The sequence below is a fragment of the Hyperolius riggenbachi genome, chromosome 7 (genome assembly GCF_040937935.1).
Source record: "Hyperolius riggenbachi isolate aHypRig1 chromosome 7, aHypRig1.pri, whole genome shotgun sequence".
NCBI lineage: Eukaryota > Metazoa > Chordata > Amphibia > Anura > Hyperoliidae > Hyperolius > Hyperolius riggenbachi.
The window spans coordinates 16479969-16499905 of NC_090652.1; the positions used below are offsets into that span (position 1 = coordinate 16479969).

Below are 19937 nucleotides of genomic sequence, written 5' to 3' on the forward strand. Positions count from 1 at the left end.
ACATTTGCTTTCCAGGGAGTAGAGCGGGTGAAATGCTCAGTCCAAGGAGGAGATCTTCCGAGATGCCTCTTAAAAATCTTACTGTATGTCATGAGGGTATATTACTGTTATTTTTGCAAAAAAAAGTGCTTGTATTTATTGACAGACGCAAAACTGAAAAAATACACCTTTATTTCCAAATAAAATTTTGTTGCCATATATTCTGATAGAGACATCATTTAAATGGTGTAATAGCCGGGAAAAGGGGCAATTAAAATACATGGGGTTTTAATTACAGTAGCATGTATTATTTTAAAACTATAATGGTTGAAAACTGAGAAATAAATATTATTTCATTTTTTTTTTTATCTTATTACTCTCCTTATAATGCATTTAGAATTAAATAATTTTTAGCAAAACGTACCACCCAAAAAAAAAAGCCTAATTGTCAACAAAAAGATTATAGATCATTTTGTTGTGAAAAGTAGTGATAAAGTTATTGGTGAATGAAAGGGAGGATCGCTGAAATGTGAAAATTGCTCTGGACCATAAAGGAAAAACCCATTAGTGGTGAACTAGTTAAATCTTTTGTGCAACAAGCATCTGAATTTGACCTGCACCACACCGTCTTCTGCATATCTGCAGCTCAGACATGCAATGTATACCCAGTGTGAGAACTTCCCTACAAATATGACTCCTGTTCGGGGTCCATCATCTAAGCAGCTTATTTCAGCTCTGTGTAATATGATAATGCCACCCTCAGCCACACCCTGTGCTGCCTCCCGCCGGACGGCCTGGGAGAGGGATGTAGGGGATATCTCAGAGGATGAGTGGAATTTGACACTGGAGCGAGTGACTAAGGCTGCTCCCCACACACCTGATAGACTGCTGTACTTATACGTTATAAAATTATTATAAAATTATATTTCTGCAATTGCCAAACTGAACAGGTGGGTTTTCAGTCTGGATTTAAACACATCCAGAGATGGAGCTGTCCTGAACTGCTGAGGTAAGGAGTTCCATAATGTAGGAGCGGCATGACAGAAGGCTCTGGTATGCAGCCTAACTGCCCCAAATGCTTTTTACACATGATGTGGACCTGTCCTCAGGTTATCACATATTGGCAGCAAGTCATCTATTTCCTCAACGACTATATGGGCTGCCCCAAAGGTGTGCCTCCTTTATATATTTCCTGAATCCTTTACTGGAAAATTCCTGATACAATTTGCTATAGAGACGTGTCACATAGCTCGCTAACTCCTCACCAAGTGTTGGATACTTACCACAGCGCCATCGTGCACTGAGTGGGTCAGGTCTGTGAATCGGATGCTTCCCCTCCACAAGGCAGTATATCACCGCAGAGGTACCCAATCTAATGTGTCAGAATCTGCTCTACCTGGATAAATTCCCCACACACTAAGTTATAATATATCCCCTATACTGAGTACCCATCACTGTTATTAATCTCCAGCTGACGTCTGAGCTCCTTCATATTACTGCTGGTTATTTTGTATCCTCTAGGGCAACTGTTAATGTTTATGGCTTCAAGTTTATATGTATCCTGATGTGCCTATTCCAGGCCTCTAATGTATCATCTGACACTTTGTTGTTCTCTCTCACTAATGTGTATTTGCCTTACTTCTTCAATAAACTTGACTACTTTCAAAATAAATGTTTTATGGTTGTTTGATTTTGCATCTGTTTTCTGCTATGTGGATTTAGCAAAATACATTGAAACTGGGAATGTTCAACATGTGAAATGTCCAACAGGCATGCATGTTCTGGTAATGATAATAGAAGGTGATGAAGATGTATATAAGGGAGTTGTGCTGTGATTATTATTATTATTATTAATAATAAATAATAATAATATTCAAAGGCTGACTGCAGGTGATTCCACAATAGGAACCTGTAGTTAGCTTATTCACCACAAGGTGTCGCTCTCACCTCTCCCACGTGGAAGTGATGCAACAGCAGGAAAAGCAGTTGTAGGACGGTGAGATAGCACGCGGCTGGAAGAGGTAATTGTGTGAATCTTGTTATATATCTTGTTATATGTGGAGCAGAGCAGAGGTTTGGGGTGGGCATGCTTTGTTACAGAGGAGGACATAGTACACCTGTCACTATCCTGATCATCCCTCTTGATGAGACTTATATATAACTGCTGTAACATGTTTGCCAGTTTTCTATTGTTCCCCCTACATGTACCATAGATTATGGGTCGGATCTCACCTTCCTAGTAATAATTCAGTCACATCACAGAGACGAGAAGATATATATTGAATACAGCCATGTCCCTCCAGTGCTGGCATTTACCCCTGTAAAGACTATTCTGCCCCCAGCATTGCCATATTACCATGCAGTGTAGCCGTATCTCCCCAATCACCCCCCCCCCCCCCTCCTCCCCCTTCTCCCCATTTTCAGCTCCTTCCCTGGGTATTAGTAGTATAGGGTAGTCGTCAGGGCAGAGGCTCAGGGGGCACCAGTCTCTGGGAGTGCAGCCCTGAGGGTGTGCCTGTTCCCCCCCCCCCCCCCCCGAACACATCAGAGTTACGACTCTGCATGTTTGGGAGACTACCTAATACTGGGGGTACATCTGCCTATACTGGGGAGGAGGCTGCCTGTCTGACTTGGGGAAAGGGTCTGGGGGCACACTTGCCTGTCCTGAGAAGAGAGACTGCTTGGGGTATGGTTGGTTATCGATACTTGGGCACGTTTGGCTATCTAGCCTGTGAGGGGGGTTTCCTAATACTGGGGGAGCATCTGCCTATATATTCGAGGGGAGGATGCCTAATACTGGGGTACAGATGGCTATCTAACCTGGTTAGGGGTACTGCTTAATACACAAAGTACATCGTGATATCTAATCTGGGGTTGGGGGGCTGCCTAAATCTGGGGAAACATCCGGCTATCTGTAATGGGGATGGTGGGCTGCCTAATAGTGGCTATCTATACTGGGGAGGGGGGCTACCTAATACTGGGGGGACATTGGGTTTGTAATGTGGGGAGGAAGACTACTTGATGCACCTGGCTTTTGAAACCCTTAAAGGGAGCCTAAACTGAGAAGGATATGGATTTTCCCTTTTAAAATAATACCAGTTGCCTGACTCTCCTGCTGATCCTGTGTCTCTAATGCTTTCAGCCACAGTCCCTCAACAAGCATGCAGATCAGGTGCTCTGACTGAAGTCAGACTGGATTAGCTGCATGCTTGTTTCAGGTGTGAGATCCAGATATTAGTGCAGCAAATAGATCAGCAGGGCTGCCAGGCAACTGGTATTGTTAAAAAGGAAACATCCATATCCCTCTCAGTTTAGGTTCCCTTTAAGCACTTTATTTGGCCTGAGGAAGTGGGCAGAGACCCACAATATGCATTGCCTGTGCTTATTAAAAATTATATTTATATACAGTGGTGTGAAAAACTATTTGCCCCCTTCCTAATTTCTTATTCTTTTGCATGTTTGTCACACATAAATGTTTCTGCTCATCAAAAACCGTTAACTATTAGTCAGAGATAACATAATTGAACACAAAATGCAGTTTTAAATGATGGTTTTTATTATTTAGTGAGGAAAAAAAACTCAAAACCTACATGGCCCTGTGTGAAAAAGTGATTGCCCCCCTTGTTAAAAAATAACTTAACTGTGGTTTATCAGACCTGAGTTCAATTTCTGTAGTCACCCCCAGGCCTTATTACTGCCACACCTGTTTCAATCAAGAAATTACTTAAATAGGAGCTATCTGACACAGAGAAGTAGACTAAAAGCACCTCAAAAGCTAGACATCATGCCAAGATCCAAAGAAATTCAGGAACAAATGAGAACAAAAGTACTGTAATTGAGATCTATCAGTCTGGTAAAGGTTATAAAGCCATTTCTAAAGCTTTGGGACTCCAGCGAACCACAGTGAGAGCCATTATCCACAAATGGCAAAAACATGGAACAGTGATGAACCTTCCCAGGAGTAGCTGGCCGACCAAAATTACCCCAAGAGTGCAGAGAAAACTCATCCGAGAGGCCACAAAAGACCCCAGGACAACATCTAAAGAACTGCAGGCCTCACTTGCCTCAATTAAGGTCAGTGTTCACAACTCCACCATAAGAAAGAGACTGGGCAAAAACGGCCTGCATGGCAGATATCCAAGGCGCAAACCACTTTTAAGCAAAAACAACATTAAGGCTTGTCTCAATTTTGCTAAAAAAACCATCTCAATGATTGCCAAGACTTGTGGGAAAATACCTTGTGGACCGCCGAGACAAAAGTTGAACTTTTTGGAAGGTGCGTGTCCTGTAAATCTGTCGTAGAAATAACACAGCATTTCAGCAAAAGAACATCATACCAACAGTAAAATATGGTGGTGGTAGTGTGATGGTCTGGGGTTGTTTTGCTGCTTCAGGACCTGGAAGGCTTGCTGTGATAGATGGAACCATGAATTCTACTGTCTACCAAAAAATCCTGAAGGAGAATGTCCGGCCATCTGTTCGTCAACTCAAGCTGAAGCGATCTTGGGTGCTGCAGCAGGACAATGACCCAAAAGACACCAGCAAATCCACCTCTGAATGGCTGAAGAAAAACAAAATGAAGACTTTGGAGTGGCCTAGTCAAAGCCCTGACCTGAATCCTATTGAGATGTTGTGGCATGACCTTAAAAAGGCAGTTCATGCTAGAAAACCCTCAAATAAAGCTGAATTACAACAATTCTGCAAAGATGAGTGGGCCAAAATTCCTCCAGAGCGCTGTAAAAGACTTGTTGCAAGTTATCGCAAACGCTTGATTGCAGTTATTGCTGCTAAGGGTGGCCCAGCCAGTTATTAGGTTCAGGGGGCAATTTCTTTTTCACACAGGGCCATGTAGGTTTTGAGTTTTTTTTCTCACTAAATAATTAAAACCATTATTTAAAACTGCATTTTGTGTTCAATTATGTTATCTTTAACTAATGGTTAACGTTTTTTTATGAGCAGAAACATTTAAGTGTGACAAACATGCAAAAGAATAAGAAATCAGGAAAGGGGCAAATAGTTTTTCACACCACTGTATATGAATTTGTCGTTATTGAGGTAAGCTACCTCCCCCTTTTTCTCTTTTATTTGTTTTATACACTCCTTGGTGCCTCTTAATTCCTTTATGATGGCTTCCCAAGTCTTCCAGATATTAGTCATCCACCAGACCAGTCAGCAGTCAGACCACCCCTTGAGCTCCATTGCTATGTTATCAATAGCTAGAGTGAAATGTGGAGAGATGTCTGAATTCTATACCGGGGAAAAGGGTGAATGTTTAGTGATATGAAGGGTGTGAGCAGGAATCCAGGCGCATGCATCTCTATGGAGAGAGCTTGCAGGGAGTAGTAGTTTTATTGTTAGGGTAGTCTGCCTTTATTCCTGAGAATGATACAAAGTATATATGTGTGGGGCTAGTTTACATAATTGCCCCTTAGGGAGGGAGACATACAGAATAATATAATCTGTGAATAGTGCGGAGCTCTGATTGGCTGACCTTGTATGCCAGGGAATACTGAGCCCATAAGATCCTCGTGGAGCAGCTCCCACCTCCAGCTGGTGCCTCACACGTATGCACACTCTCTGTGTTACCTTATCTCTGGATTTCCCTCACTTCTTGTGCTGTCAGAGGTGTTTCATGTTTATCCCAGCCGTTATGGAAGGCAGGCCGGTATCTCTTCCCTGTGAAGGGGAAACTTTCCCTGATAGCTTTTCCCAGCAGCTGTTCATAGCAACAGTCATGAATACAATGTTGTACAAGGGAGTTATTGTGGAATTAGTGGCGGTCTCAGGGAGGGAGGTCCTGAAGGAGCAGGATCTGTACATTGAGTCCATTTTCAGCAGATGAGACAGGTGCACCATATGACCGTATCCATTGTATCTCTAATGAGAAGACGCCAATGTGCAGTCAGGAGCCACTGGTGTTGGTTTGAAGGTTAGAGTCTGCACAAAGATGATGGCTGGTGGGTGGAGCCAGGTAACATGGGGCATGACTGGTAGGACATGCAGAGAAGATGGAGGCTGCAGCTGGAGAGTGGTTGGGTGGCCTCTGCTGCTTCTGTCCTGATATTAGCACTGTCCCAGCTAGAAGATTTGTTGCTATGGCGCTTGGAAGGTTTGGGGTTAGCAGGTGATGGACAGGTAGGGTCAGGATATGGAGCTGCAGTTCCATCTGTCCAGTTTATCAGCTGCCAGAGCCACAAGTAATGATAATTCCTAGCTAATTAGCTGCAGGCCTCAGCTCCTATCTTCCTGTATCTCCAGCTGTTCTCTCTTCACATCCTCATCCATCTACCGCTGCCGGCACTGCTGTATCCTCCCAGGAATGTGTGCATGGAGAGGAGGAGAGAAGCACCAGATGATGAGCAAGGTGCACTGGGAGAGAGGACTGTGGTTCAGATACCACAGCTTATGAGATATTATCAACCCCTAGCAATGTATGTTCTTTTCTGTGCTCTGATTATTATTACTAATATCTTACAGCTATAATTTGTTATCCATTTCAGAACTGAGATCTGACCTTAAAAAACAAATTACCTATGTGAGGAGTGATCAGCAGTCTATGGAGGAGGGTGGCATGATGAAGACAATTAAAAAGGAAGAAGGAGAGACCTATGTGAGGAGTGATCAACAATCTATGGAGGAGAGTGGCATGATGGAGACAATTAAGGAGGAAAAAGGAGACACCTATGTGAGGAGTGATCAGCAGTCTATGGAGGAGGGTGGCAGGATGAGGAAAATTAAAAAGGAAGAAGATACAACATATATGAGGAGTGATCAGCAGTCTACGGAGAAGAGTGACATGATGGGGACTAGTGAAGAGGACATTATTACTGGGATGAGCATTGGTGAGTGATAAATGTATCTCCTTTTAATGTCCAGTGCATATAAGCTGTGCGCTCTACATGTTGCCAGTATACAGGTGTCGAGTCTGAGGAAGGCTTCATAGCTGAAAGCTTACTCCTTTTCTTCTAAATTAGCCAATAAATGGCATCATCCTGATTCAAAACATCTTGCTTTCACTAGCGCAATAAGCTAACTCTCTAACTGAATGACAAAGCTAACAATGAGTAAGCTAACTCTCTAACTGAATCACTAAACTATCAATCACAGGTTCAGTGAGTCTCTAATTGGCACAAATCTATAACAAAATGCAAATACACAGCACTGCTCTCTCCAGCACAACCTCTCACACAGCACTGAGTAACAGCAAGGAGATAATCCAAGATGGCATCCGCCTTATATAGGGAAGGGTGTGCCCAGAGCTCCGTTCATTCCTATTGGTTGCTAGGGACACTCTGGTAAAATAAATGCACCTCTGTAATGGACTCAGTTATAATTACAGTGGGCTGGAAATGTGCAGTTTGAAATTGAATTTTCAATTGCAAGCTTGCAGTGCAGGGAGAGATCAGGTGAGCGCCTGACTTCTCCTGCTGTTGCCTGTGCAGTGTGTTTGGCTGCTTGCCAGACCCGGTCTGTAGCTGCCCACCCAGCTTCACTATTTGATTCCTTCACATTAGCTGTGGGCAGCTGGAACTGGCTGATCTTGTGGGCAGAGAGTCACTCGCCAGATGTTTCCCACCTCCCTTTTCAGCACAGCAGCACCGCCAGCCACTCACCTCTTCACTCACCTCCAGCGCCAAAGTTTCCTCTTCCCCTCCTCCGTCATGAGCTGCCGCTGTGCATCTCTTTCTGCTGCCAGCTTTCTTATCGTGATTTGCCGGTAATGTGCCGATGAGTCACGTGTGAGAGATGCTGGCTGCAGAAAGAGACTAACACATATCACTGATGACGGAGAAAGGGAAGAGGAAGCTTTGTGCTTGAGACGGGCGGAGAGGTGAGTGACTTGTGGTGCTCCTGTGAGGGGAGCTGTACTGAGGTGGGGATGGGACTGCCAGGCTATCTAAGCTTCTAGGGGGAGGGGGGGCATCTGGCCAACTGTAGTACAAGGGAGGGGGCATCTGACCACTTATACTACAAGGTGGAAGGGGGAACATCCAGCCATCTATACTACAAAGGGGTGGGGGTGCACCTGGCTTCCTGTCTTGCTGTGGGAAAGGGGGAGCAGTTGGCTAACTATACTGAAGAGGGGGGTTATCTGCCTTCCAATACTGAAGAGGAGGGGGGGAGGGGATATTGGAGGAGATGCTGTTGGTTAGGGGGCGGCTGGTGACAGTACAGATCTGGCCCTGCACTACACTACAATCTGCCTCTGCTCTCTCTATCACACTACAGCACACCCTCTCTCACTGTCACTAGGCCTCTCTACACTCACATCTGACTTTCTGCTCTATCACACCAACTTCAGCAAACTCCTCCTTCTCACTCACTAGTGCACTACAATCTGTCTATCTACTCACTCACTCACTCACTCACTCACTCACTCACTCACTCACTCACTCACTCACTATCTCACAACTCACCAGATTCTGTCACACAACCCAATCCACACACAACTGATTCTCTGCAGCACAATGCAGCGCACTGTCTCCCTCAATATCCTCCTCCTCACTGAACCCACAAAATGGCTGACAGTCTCACCTCTCTTATATACAAGAGGGGAGGGATAGCCTGTGATAGGTAGCTAGGATCTGGTTGCTAGGGCCTATAATTGCTCCGGATTGGTAGAGAATCCGAATGGCCGGTTAATTCTGCTATATTTAATGTAAGCTATAGTTGTGGATGTACGTATAATTTGCATATTTCTGCATGTAAACCGCAGTACACTGATTGGCCTGAGATGACCGTGGTGTTCCGTTTTCCACAGTCGTTTTTGGAAATTGCTACTCCAATCACAGGACTGGGAAATACTCGGTAGTATTGCACCAATCAGAGAGTGCGGAGGCATCCCGCGGGGTTCCCATTTCCACAGAAATGTTCTGCATTCTCTGATTGGTCCGATGCTTCTGAGCTCAGTGATTGGCTGACATTTCCGAGTTACTGTAATGCGGCATTCTGACATTGGGCGCTATTCACAAAACTTCTCATACATGACTTATCACCTCATTTATAAAAATAACCTTTCAGCACATTTACAAGCAAAATAATCACTCAAAGTAAGTTGTTTCTGATGAACTTCATTTCAATATTACTTTTCTTACCTTAATTATATTATATTTTTGCTCTTTGGAAGCCTAAAAATGTAACATAGACGAGGTGGAAACAGGAAAACAGGTGAAAATCCTTTGTGAATTATGCCTATTGTTGCATTTACGTTTTGGAAATCGGCGTTCTGATGGAAATGTCAGCCCATCCCCAGTCACAGTTTCCTTATTTCCTTAATTGGGAATAAGAGAGAGAAACATGTACATTACACGGGGCATATGAGTGACACGAGGACACAGCGGTAATAAGAATGTGGAAGTGACACCACATTGCTCTACAAACATAACACAGATCTCTTGCTATAAGTACATATAGGTCTGTTGTCACAGGAGTAACACATTGCTTCCACTGTCTCATCAAGCTCTACATTCACTGCTGCTCAATGTATGGCCAATGCTTTAGGTGTGGGAGGGGTCAGTGACAAGTAAATACCTCTGACGTGTATGCAAATGTCATGCAGATTGTATGCAGATAATCAGATTGGTCAGGAAATGCATCTGATTGGCTGAACTCCCAGGCTACATAACATTTTCATGCAAGCCAAAGTTGTAGTCATGTGATTGGCCGCCTGTAATGAGCTCCACCTTCTGCAGTTCTCAGTCAGGCTGATAACTTGTTATGGTCAGGGGCATGCCAATAACTCTAAAATGGTGCAAACTGTATGCTAATTTTATGCAAAGCTATGCAGCTGCTGCATGTGCTCCATTTCCAGTCTGCACAAACTTTTCCTCAACTTGGAATTATCAGCAGCTCACTGACCATCCCTAATGATAATTGTTCCTCCCCTCAAAATTATCTAACAGGAAGTGATGATGTTTCTCTATTTGCAGCGCAGAGTCGCGGCATCAGGAACCTCTCAGAGACTCGTCTCTCTGTATCCACAGACTGTACAACGGATGATGATGTCACTGGACAAGAGTCTCCTGCAGATATCCTGGTTACCCCAAATATCCCCCCAGACCTCCCTGAGGGGCCTTATACCCAGCACAGCTCTCCCTCTGCTGGAGGGTCTCATTCCTGTTCCCTATGTGGGAAATGTTTTGTGAAAAAATCAAGTCTTGGCATACACAAGAGAACTCACACTGGTGAGAAGCCCTATTCATGCGCTGAGTGTGGGAGATGTTTTGTACGGAAATCATGCCTTGTCCGACATGAGAGATCTCACACTGGTGTGAAGCCCTATTCATGCGCTGAGTGTGGGAAATGTTTTGTGCAGAGATCAGACCATGTCAGTCATGTAAGAACTCACACTGGTGAGAAGCCGTATTCATGTGCTGAGTGTGGGGAATGTTTTGTACGGAAATCACAGCTTGTCGGTCATCAGAGATCTCACACTGGTTATAAGCCCTATTCATGTGCTGAGTGTGGAAAAGGGTTTGTACGGAAATCATGCCTTGTCATCCATGAGAGATCTCACACTGGTGAGAAACCATATTCATGTGCTGAGTGTGGGAAATGTTTTGTACAGAAATCAGAGCTTGTCAGTCATGAAAGAACTCACACTGGTGAGAAGCCGTATTCATGTGCTGAGTGTGGGAAATGTTTTGTACAGAAATCAACTCTTCTCAGACATGAGAGATCTCACACTGGAGAGAAGCCCTATTACTGTGCTGAGTGTGGGAAATGTTTTGTATGGAAATCAGACCTTGTCATGCATGAGAGATCTCACACTGGTGAGAAGCCGTATTCATGTGCTGAGTGTGGGAAATGTTTTGTACGGAAATCATGCCTTGTCATCCATGAGAGATCTCACACTGGTGAGAAACCGTATTCATGTGCTGAGTGTGGGAAATGTTTTGTACACAAATTAGACCTTGTCATCCATGAGCGATCTCACACTGGTGAGAAGCCGTATTCATGTGCTGAGTGTGGGAAATGTTTTGTACACAAATCAAATCTTGTCATCCATGAGAGATCTCACACTGGTGAGAAGCCATATTCATGTGCTGAGTGTGGGAAATGTTTTGTACACAAATCAAATCTTCTCAGACATGAGAAATCTCACACAGGTGGTAACTAAGAGTCAGTGCAACATAACTTCACCTTTAGTGAACCTGAACTGACCGCAGCATACTGCTCTCCATCTCCCCAAGAAAGCTGGAAGTAGGGAGTATGGAGAGTGGAGTGCAGCGGACAATAACAACAGGCTTGTTTAGTTCCGCTTATCCCTCTCTCATCACTGGAGAGAAGCTCTATTACTGCACTGAGTGTGGGAAATGTTTTGGTTGTCAGTATTATTTTCCAATGTTTCTTTTATTTCTTGCTAGACGCACCTGGCAGCATATTATACAGAGTCCCGGGGCTCTTTCATGCTACTCAGAGCATTGGTTTGTAAAGCAAGTCCCTGAACTGAGGTGGGATGATGGGATAAACATGGCTAAATATAGTACTAAGCCTCATTAGTGATTGGTTGTGTCCACTTTCTATTTATTCTATTGCAAGTGTTAAAGTAAATCTGTAATTTAAAGTAAAACAAAAGTCTTATCTGCACCCAGGCTCCCCACATCCTTTTCCCGACAATCAAGCCAGCGCTGCACCCTCTGGAAGGTCACAGCCGGGCTCCCATCCATGCAGGCGGGCACACTGCGCGGGATGCCTTGTGCTTGCACCCTCTGGAAGGTCACAGCCAGGCTCTCATCCATGCAGGCAGGCACACTGCGTGGGATGCCTTGTGCTTGCACCCTCTGGAAGGTCACAGCCAGGCTCCCATCCATGCAGGCAGGCACACTGCGTGGGATGCCTTGTGTTTGCACCCTCTGGAAGGTCACAGCCGGGCTCCTATCCATGCAGGCAGGCACACTGTGCGGGATGCCTTGTGCTTGCACACTCTGGAAGGTCACAGCCGGGCTTCCATCCATGCAGACAGGCACACTGTGCGGGATGCCTTGTGCTTGCACCCTCTGGAAGGTCACAGCCTGGCTCCCATCCATGCAGGCGGGCACACTGTGCATGATGCCTTGTGCTTGCACTCTCTGGAAGGTCACAGCTGGGCTCCCATCCATGCAGGCAGGCACACTGCGCGGGATGCCTTGTGCTTGCACCTTCTGGAAGGTCACAGCCAGGCTCCTGTCCATGCAGGCAGGCACACTGTGTGGGATGCCTTGTGCTTGCACCCTCTGGAAGGTCACAGCCGGGGTTCCATCCATGCAGGCAGGGACACTGTGCGGGATGCTTTGTGCTTTAATTTCTGAGCATTTTAGGGGCCCGCGGTGGGCCACAGACAATACTTCAGTGGTTGCTAAGCGTTTCAGGAATTGCCATACAGGATATGAACACATTTGCTTTCCAGGGAGTAGAGCGGGTGAAACGCTTAGTCCGAGGAGGAGAGATGCCTCCTAAAATCTTACTGGTAGTGATGGCTGAGCATCACATGTTTTCTTAAAAATTTGCGGACTGACCGAGCCCCATAGCCTTTAAAGAGAATCTGTATTCACAAAATTAAGTATAAACAAACATCCCTGCCTGTTTGGGGTCATCTCCTAGCCCCCTCTGTATTATTTTTGCTGCTCTCCGCTGCAATAAAGAGGGTAAAAAAACTGTTTTGTAAACAGAAAAGATGGCCACCAAAACAGGAAGTACATCAGCAGAGCAGTGAACTCAGTTAATACACAGTGAGTACACAGAGAACTCAGTGAGTTACACATTGAATTCAGTCTCCAGAGGTTATGTGCAAGTTTTGAAAGAGCTCTGTGTCAATGAAGCATGACAAGCTGTGTCTTTAGAGCCTGGAGTCTCGGCTCTGCACTGGTGTCAGCCTGACAGGCAGCTTCCTCCTCAGCCAGCTATTCTTTGTTCAGTTTATCAGTCTGTGTTTATCAGCCTCACAGATAGCAGACAAGCTGACAGTGAGAGCAGGGACATTGTCTGTGAGGAATAATCACAGGAGCACTGGAGGGGCTTGGAAGGAGTTAACTTGTTCACATTACTGAAGAGTTGGCAGCCTTCCAGACACAGCCGACAAGTCCGACAGGGGAAAGATAAGTTGATTTATTACAAAGACTGTGCAAGTAGAAAGTGCTGCAGTAAGCCAGAGCACAATGGAACAGCCTTAGGAACTTGTAGGATAGGAGAAATACTGCTAACATTTTTGTTACGGAGTCTCTTTAATGGGCAGGCAAACTTTTAAAACTTTCATGGCATCTCTGCAGCCACAAATTCTTTAAAACCAAGTGTGGGAAAACCCAGACAGTGGCATAACGGAGGAGGAGCAAGTGTGAAGTAGTCGCCAAATCATACATTTGCGCTGCCGAGTTTAGCGGTTAATAGCAAAGCCCCATACAAGCTAGATTCCAGCAAATTTGCAGGGTATGGACAGGAGAAGAGTGGGTACAAGAGGAAAACATTTTGTGTACAAAGACCGTATAGTTTTAAATCGGTTTTAACCCATTGCCGACTGCCTATCACGGATCGGTGGCGGCAGAGAGGATCAGCGGTTCCTCAGCACCGCCCTATGGCGTCATCTCGCGAGAGGTGAGATTTGCAGAGAGCTCGCATGAGCGCGAGCTCCCATCACTCTTTACAGGGGGCCACAGCAATCAGCCTGCCAGACCGCGATCAGAGCTGGCAGGCTGTTTTTTACAAGTCAATGAAAGAATGGCTTATATAGCTCTGCGATCTTGCGCAGCGCTGTACAGAGAAAGTCATTGCCGCTGAATTGTGCCTCAGAGGGGCTCACAATCTAATCCCTACCACAGTCACATGCCTATGTGTGTTTAGTGCAGTGCATGTATCTTTGCCTAGGGTCAAATTAAAGGGGGGAGGGGAGAACAAAAAATCGTTGTTTTTTTTTTTTTTTTATTTGATCCTTTTTTATTAATTTAAAAAAATACAAATCGCAGCAGCAATCAAATACTACCAAAATAAAGTGCTATTAGTGAGAAGAAAATTCATTTGAGTGCTAAATTGTATGACAGGGCAATAAACCGTTAAAGTTGTGACTTGCCGATATGTATAAAATGGCCTGGTCACTGGGGGGTATAAAATTCTGGCCCTCAAGTGGTTAAAGTTCATGGTCAGAGTGTGGGAAAGTGGGGTAAACTGACTTTAGCAGTTAATAGCAAAGCCCTCGTATATCCTAGAAATACCCAGTAGTCGGGGTATGTTAAGGAGAACAGTGGGGAAAATAGCAATAAAAGACTTCATAGTTTTGGAGAAAATAGGTTTTAAAGTTTGGACAGAAAAAAAGTATATATGTAAATGTGGTTAAATTACAGATAATGTATAAACCTATTAGCAATGTAAATTTACATCTACAGGATCTTCTCAAAAAATTAGCATATTGTGATAAAGTTCATTATTTTCTGTAATGTACTGATAAACATTAGACTTTCATATATTTTAGATTCATTACACACAACTGAAGTAGTTCAAGCCTTTTATTGTTTTAACCACTTGAGGACCACAGTCTTTTCGCCCCTTAAAGTGAACCTCCAGACTAAAAATCGACTCAGCAGCACTGAAAAGGCCTGGTGTTTCTTTAACAGTTTTACAGCATCAGAACTTTGTTTCTCTTATAAAAGCCTCATTTTTAGCTGCACAGAAGAAAACTGCCCGGGCAGTTTTCCCCTTATGCTGCGCAAAGCATGATGGGATTTCTGATGTTGTTGCTCCCGTTCTGCTGTTTTGGTGCAAACATTTTTCTCTTACATTTTGAATTTGACATTTAAAGCCTAGCGTGTGCAGCTGGAAGGGGTAATCAGGACACAGGATAGTACGAACTGTGTCTCCTGCTCCCTGTCACCTCCTTTCAAGCAAAAAGATGGCTGCCCCCATGACAAAGATGGCAGCCCCCATGAATCACAAATATTTGCCTGTTCTTTTAAAACAGGGCGAGTAAGAGATTATATTACCTATCTATTCTAATTAACATAACTAATGTAACTTAATGACAGTATGTTTGTTTAGGCTGAAGTTCCCCTTTAAGGACCAGAGCCTTTTTCTCCATTCAGACCACTGCAGCTTTCACGGTTTATTGCTTGCTCATACAACCTACCACCTAAATGAATTTTACCTCCTTTTCTTGTCACTAATACAGCTTTCTTTTGGTGCTATTTGATTGCTGCTGCGAGTTTTACTTTTTATTATATTCATCAAAAAAGACATGAATTTTGTCAAAAAAATGACTTTTTTAACTTTCTGTGCTGACATTTTTCAAATAAAGTAAAATTTCCTATACATTTGAGCGCGAAAGTTATTCTGCTACATGTCTTTGATAAAAAAAAAACATTCAGTGTATATTTATTGGATTGGGTAAAAGTTATAGCGTTTACAAACTATGGTGCCAAAAGTGAATTTTCCCATTTTCAAGCATCTCTGACTTTTCTGCGCACCTGTCAGGTTTCATGAGGGGCTAAAATTCCAGGATAGTACAAATACCCCCCAAATGACCCCATTTTGGAAAGAAGACATCCCAAAGTATTCAGTGAGAGGCATGGTGAGTTCATAGAAGATTTTATTTTTTGTCACAAGTTAGCGGAAAACGACACTTTGTGACAAAAAAAAAAAAAGTTTCCATTTCTTCTAACTTGCGACAAAAAAAAATGAAATCTGCCACGGACTCACTATGCTCCTCTCTGAATACCTTGAAGTGTCTACTTTGCAAAATGGGGTAATTTGTGGGGTGTGTTCACTGTCCTGGCGTTTTGGGGGGTGCCTAATTGTAAGCACCCCTGTAAAGCCTAAAGATGCTCATTGGACTTTGGGCCCCTTAGCGCAGTTAGGCTGCAAAAAAGTGCCACACATGTGGTATTGCCGTACTCAGGAGAAGTAGTATAATGTGTTTTGGGGTGTATTTTTACACATACCCATGCTGGGTGGGAGAAATATCTCCGTAAATGACAATTTTTTAATTTTTTTTACACACAATTGTCTATTTATAGAGATATTTCTCCCACTCAGCATGGGTATGTGGAAAAATACACCCCAAAACACATTATACTACTTCTCCTGAGTACGGCGATACCAAATGTGTGGCACTTTTTTGCACCCTAACTGCGCTAAGGGGCCCAAAGTCCAATCAGTACCTTTAGGATTTCACAGGTCATTTTGCGACATTTGGTTTCAAGACTGCTCCTCACGGTTTAGGGCCCCTAAAATGCCAGGGCAGTATAGGAACCCCACAAGTGACCCCATTTTTAGAAAGAAGACACCCCAAGGTATTCCGTTAGGGGTATGGTGAGTTCATAGAAGATTTTATTTTTTTGTCACAAGTTAGTGAAAAATGACACTTTGTGAAAAAAAACAATAAAAATCCAATTTCCGCTAACTTTTGACAAAAAATAAAATCTTCTATGAACTCATGATACACCTAACAGAATACCTTGGGGTGTCTTCTTTCTAAAATGGGGTCACTTGTGGGGTTCCTATACTGCCCTGGCATTTTACGGGCCCAAAACTGTGAGTAGTCTGGAAACCAAATTTCTCAAAATGACTGTTCAGGGGTATAAGCATCTGCAAATTTTGATGACAGGTGGTCTATGAGGGGGCAAATTTTGTGGAACCGGTCATAAGCAGGGTGGCCTCTTAGATGACAGGATGTATTGGGCCTGATCTGATGGATAGGAGTGCTAGGGGGGTGACAGGAGGTGATTGATGGGTGTCTCAGGGGGCGGTTAGAGGGGAAAATAGATGCAATCAATGCACTGGGGAGGTGATCGGAAGGGGGTCTGAGTGGGATCTGAGGGTTTGGCCGAGTGATCAGGAGCCCACACGGGGCAAATTAGGGCCTGATCTGATGGGTAGGTGTGCTAGGGGTGACAGGAGGTGATTGATGGGTGTCTCAAGGTGTGATTAGAGGGGGGAAATAGATGCAAGCAATGCACTGGCGAGGTGATCAGGGCTGGGGTCTGAGGGCGTTCTGAGGTGTGGGTGGGTGATTGGGTGCCCTAGGGGCAGATTAGGGTCTAATCTGATGGGTAACAGTGACAGGTGGTGATAGGGGGTGATTTATGGGTGATTGATGGGTAATTAGTGGGTGTTTAGAGGAGAGAAGAGATGTAAACACTGCACTTGGGAGGTGATCTGATGTCGGATCTGCGGGCGATCTATTGGTGTGGGTGGGTGATCAGATTGCCCGCAAGGGGCAGGTTAGGGGCTGATTGATGGGTGGCAGTGACAGGGGGTGATTGATGGGTGGCAGTGACAGGGGGTGATTGATGGGTGATTGACAGGTGATCAGTGGGTTATTACAGGGAATAACAGATGTAAATATTGCACTGGCGAATTGATAAGGGGGGGGGGGTCTGAGGGCAATCTGAGCGTGTGGGCGGGTGATTGGGTGCCCGCAAGGGGCAGATTAGGGTCTAATCTGATGGGTAACAGTGACAGGTGGTGATAGGGGGTGATTGATGGGTGATTGATGGGTAATTAGTGGGTGTTTAGAGGAGAGAAGAGATGTAAACACTGCACTTGGGAGGTGATCTGATATCGGATCTGCGGGCGATCTATTGGTGTGGGTGGGTGATCAGATTGCCCGCAAGGGGCAGGTTAGGGGCTGATTGATGGGTGGCAGTGACAGGGGGTGATTGATGGGTGGCAGTGACAGGGGGTGATTGATGGGTGATTGACAGGTGATCAGTGGGTTATTACAGGGAATAACAGATGTAAATATTGCACTGGCGAATTGATAAGGGGGGGGTCTGAGGGCAATCTGAGCGTGTGGGCGGGTGATTGGGTGCCCGCAAGGGGCAGATTAGGGTCTAATCTGATGGGTAACAGTGACAGGTGGTGATAGGGGGTGATTGATGGGTGATTGATGGGTAATTAGTGGGTGTTTAGAGGAGAGAAGAGATGTAAACACTGCACTTGGGAGGTGATCTGATGTCGGATCTGCGGGCGATCTATTGGTGTGGGTGGGTGATCAGATTGCCCGCAAGGGGCAGGTTAGGGGCTGATTGATGGGTGGCAGTGACAGGGGGTGATTGACGGGTGATTGACAGGTGATCAGGGGGGATAGATGCATACAGTACATGGGAGGGGGGTCTGGGGAGAATCTGAGGGGTGGGGGGGGGTGATCAGGAGGGAGTAGGGGGCAGATTAGGGACTAAAAAAAAAATAGCGTTGACAGATAGTGACAGGGAGTGATTGATGGGTGATTAGGGGGGTGACTGGGTGCAAACAGTGGTCTGGGGGGTGGGCAGGGGGGGGGTCTGAGGGGTGCTGTGGGCGATCAGGGGGCAGGGGGGGGGGAAATCAGTGTGCTTGGGTGCAGACTAGGGTGGCTGCAGCCTGCCCTGGTGGTCCCTCGGACACTGGGACCACCAGGGCAGGAGGCAGCCAGTATAATAGGCTTTGTATACATTACAAAGCCTATTATACATTGTTTCCGCGGCGATCCGGGTGCTAGTAACCCGCCGGCGCTTCCGAACGGCCGGCGGGTTACAGCGAATGGTGGGCGGAGCCAGTCCCCGGCGGCTGATCGCGTCACGAATGACGCGATCGCCGCATAGCCACTCCCGCAGCCGCCCCCGCCGATGGGCGTATTGCGGTCGTTTGGGCCCGGTCTTTGCCGCCGCCCATCGGCTGGGGGCGGTCCTCAAGTGGTTAATATTGATGATTTTGGCATACAGCTCATGAAAACCCAAAATTCCTATCTCAAAAAATTAGCATATTTCATCCGACCAATAAAAGAAAAGTGTTTTTAAAACAAATAAAAGTCAACCTTCAAATAATTATGTTCAGTTATGCACTCAATACTTGGTTGGGAATCCTTTTGCAGAAATGACTGCTTCGATGCGGCGTGGCATGGAGGCAATCAGCCTGTGGCACTGCTCAGGTGTTATGGAGGCCCAGGATGCTTCGATAGCCGCCTTAAGCTCGTCCAGAGTGTTGGGTCTTGCGTCTCTCAACTTTCTCTTCACAATATCCTACAGATTCTCTATGGGGTTCAGGTCAGGAGAGTTGGCAGGCCAATTGAGCACAGTAATACCATGGTCCGTAAACCATTTACCAGTGGTTTTGGCACTGTGAGCAGGTGCCAGGTTGTGCTGAAAAATGAAATCTTCATCTCCATAAAGCTTTTCAGCAGATGGAAGCATGAAGTGCTCCAGAATCTCCTGATAGCTAGCTGCATTGACCCTGCCCTTGATAAAACACAGTGGACCAACACCAGCAGCTGACATGGCACCCCAGACCATCACTGACTGTGGGTACTTGACACTGGACTTCAGGCATTTTGGCATTTCCCTCTCCCCAGTCTTCCTCCAGACTCTGGCACCTTGATTTCCGAATGACATGTAAAAGTTGCTTTCATCCGAAAAAAGGGGGTCTCCTCCGCTTCTTAAGCCTCTGAGAATCACTTGCAAACTGTCTGCTGTTGCGAATGCTTCGTGTGAGCACTCAGACCTTAGATAGTTCTGGTGTGCTTTGATCTGGGAGGAAACCAGGGATTTCACACAAGACTAGGAATTATTATTACTATTGTTATTATTGCTTGATTACCTGTGTATGACTCTGACTCTCTTCTGACTATTCTTACGCTAATAGATTCTGTACTTTAGCCCATCTGATCCTGCTGTTGACTCTGCCTGAAATATCTCTATCCTTTTGCCTGCCTATTTTGTACTGTATCCTCCTGTCTGTTGCCGATCTGATCTGTCTGACCACTCTACTCACCAGTGAGCCCTTGTCACTGGTGAGGTTCCTTACTGATAGTGCCCACCAGCTCCTCTGGTAAGGTTCTGCCAAAACTAATCAGTATTACTTCTAAAACAAAAGAAAAAACAGGGCACCAAGAGCCCAATAGTGCAATATAGTTTTTACAGAGAAAATCTGTCTAGATAGTTCGTGCAGAATTATACTCACAAAAAAGGGTCACCAGCAGGCAACCACTTGAAAGGCAGGTGGGGAGAATTAGTACCCGA

At 45.2% G+C, this 19937-nt stretch overlaps 1 protein-coding gene across 1 annotated transcript in view; it reads left to right on the plus strand.

Annotated features, from left to right (window-relative positions):
* LOC137525346 (zinc finger protein 208-like) overlaps positions 1-19937 on the plus strand; it is a 129633-nt gene that overhangs the window by 56389 nt on the left and 53307 nt on the right. Inside the window, exon 6 of the mRNA XM_068246401.1 lies at positions 10321-11090. Coding sequence (XP_068102502.1) covers positions 10321-11090 — 770 coding nt within the window. The remainder of the gene's footprint in view (positions 1-10320; positions 11091-19937) is intronic.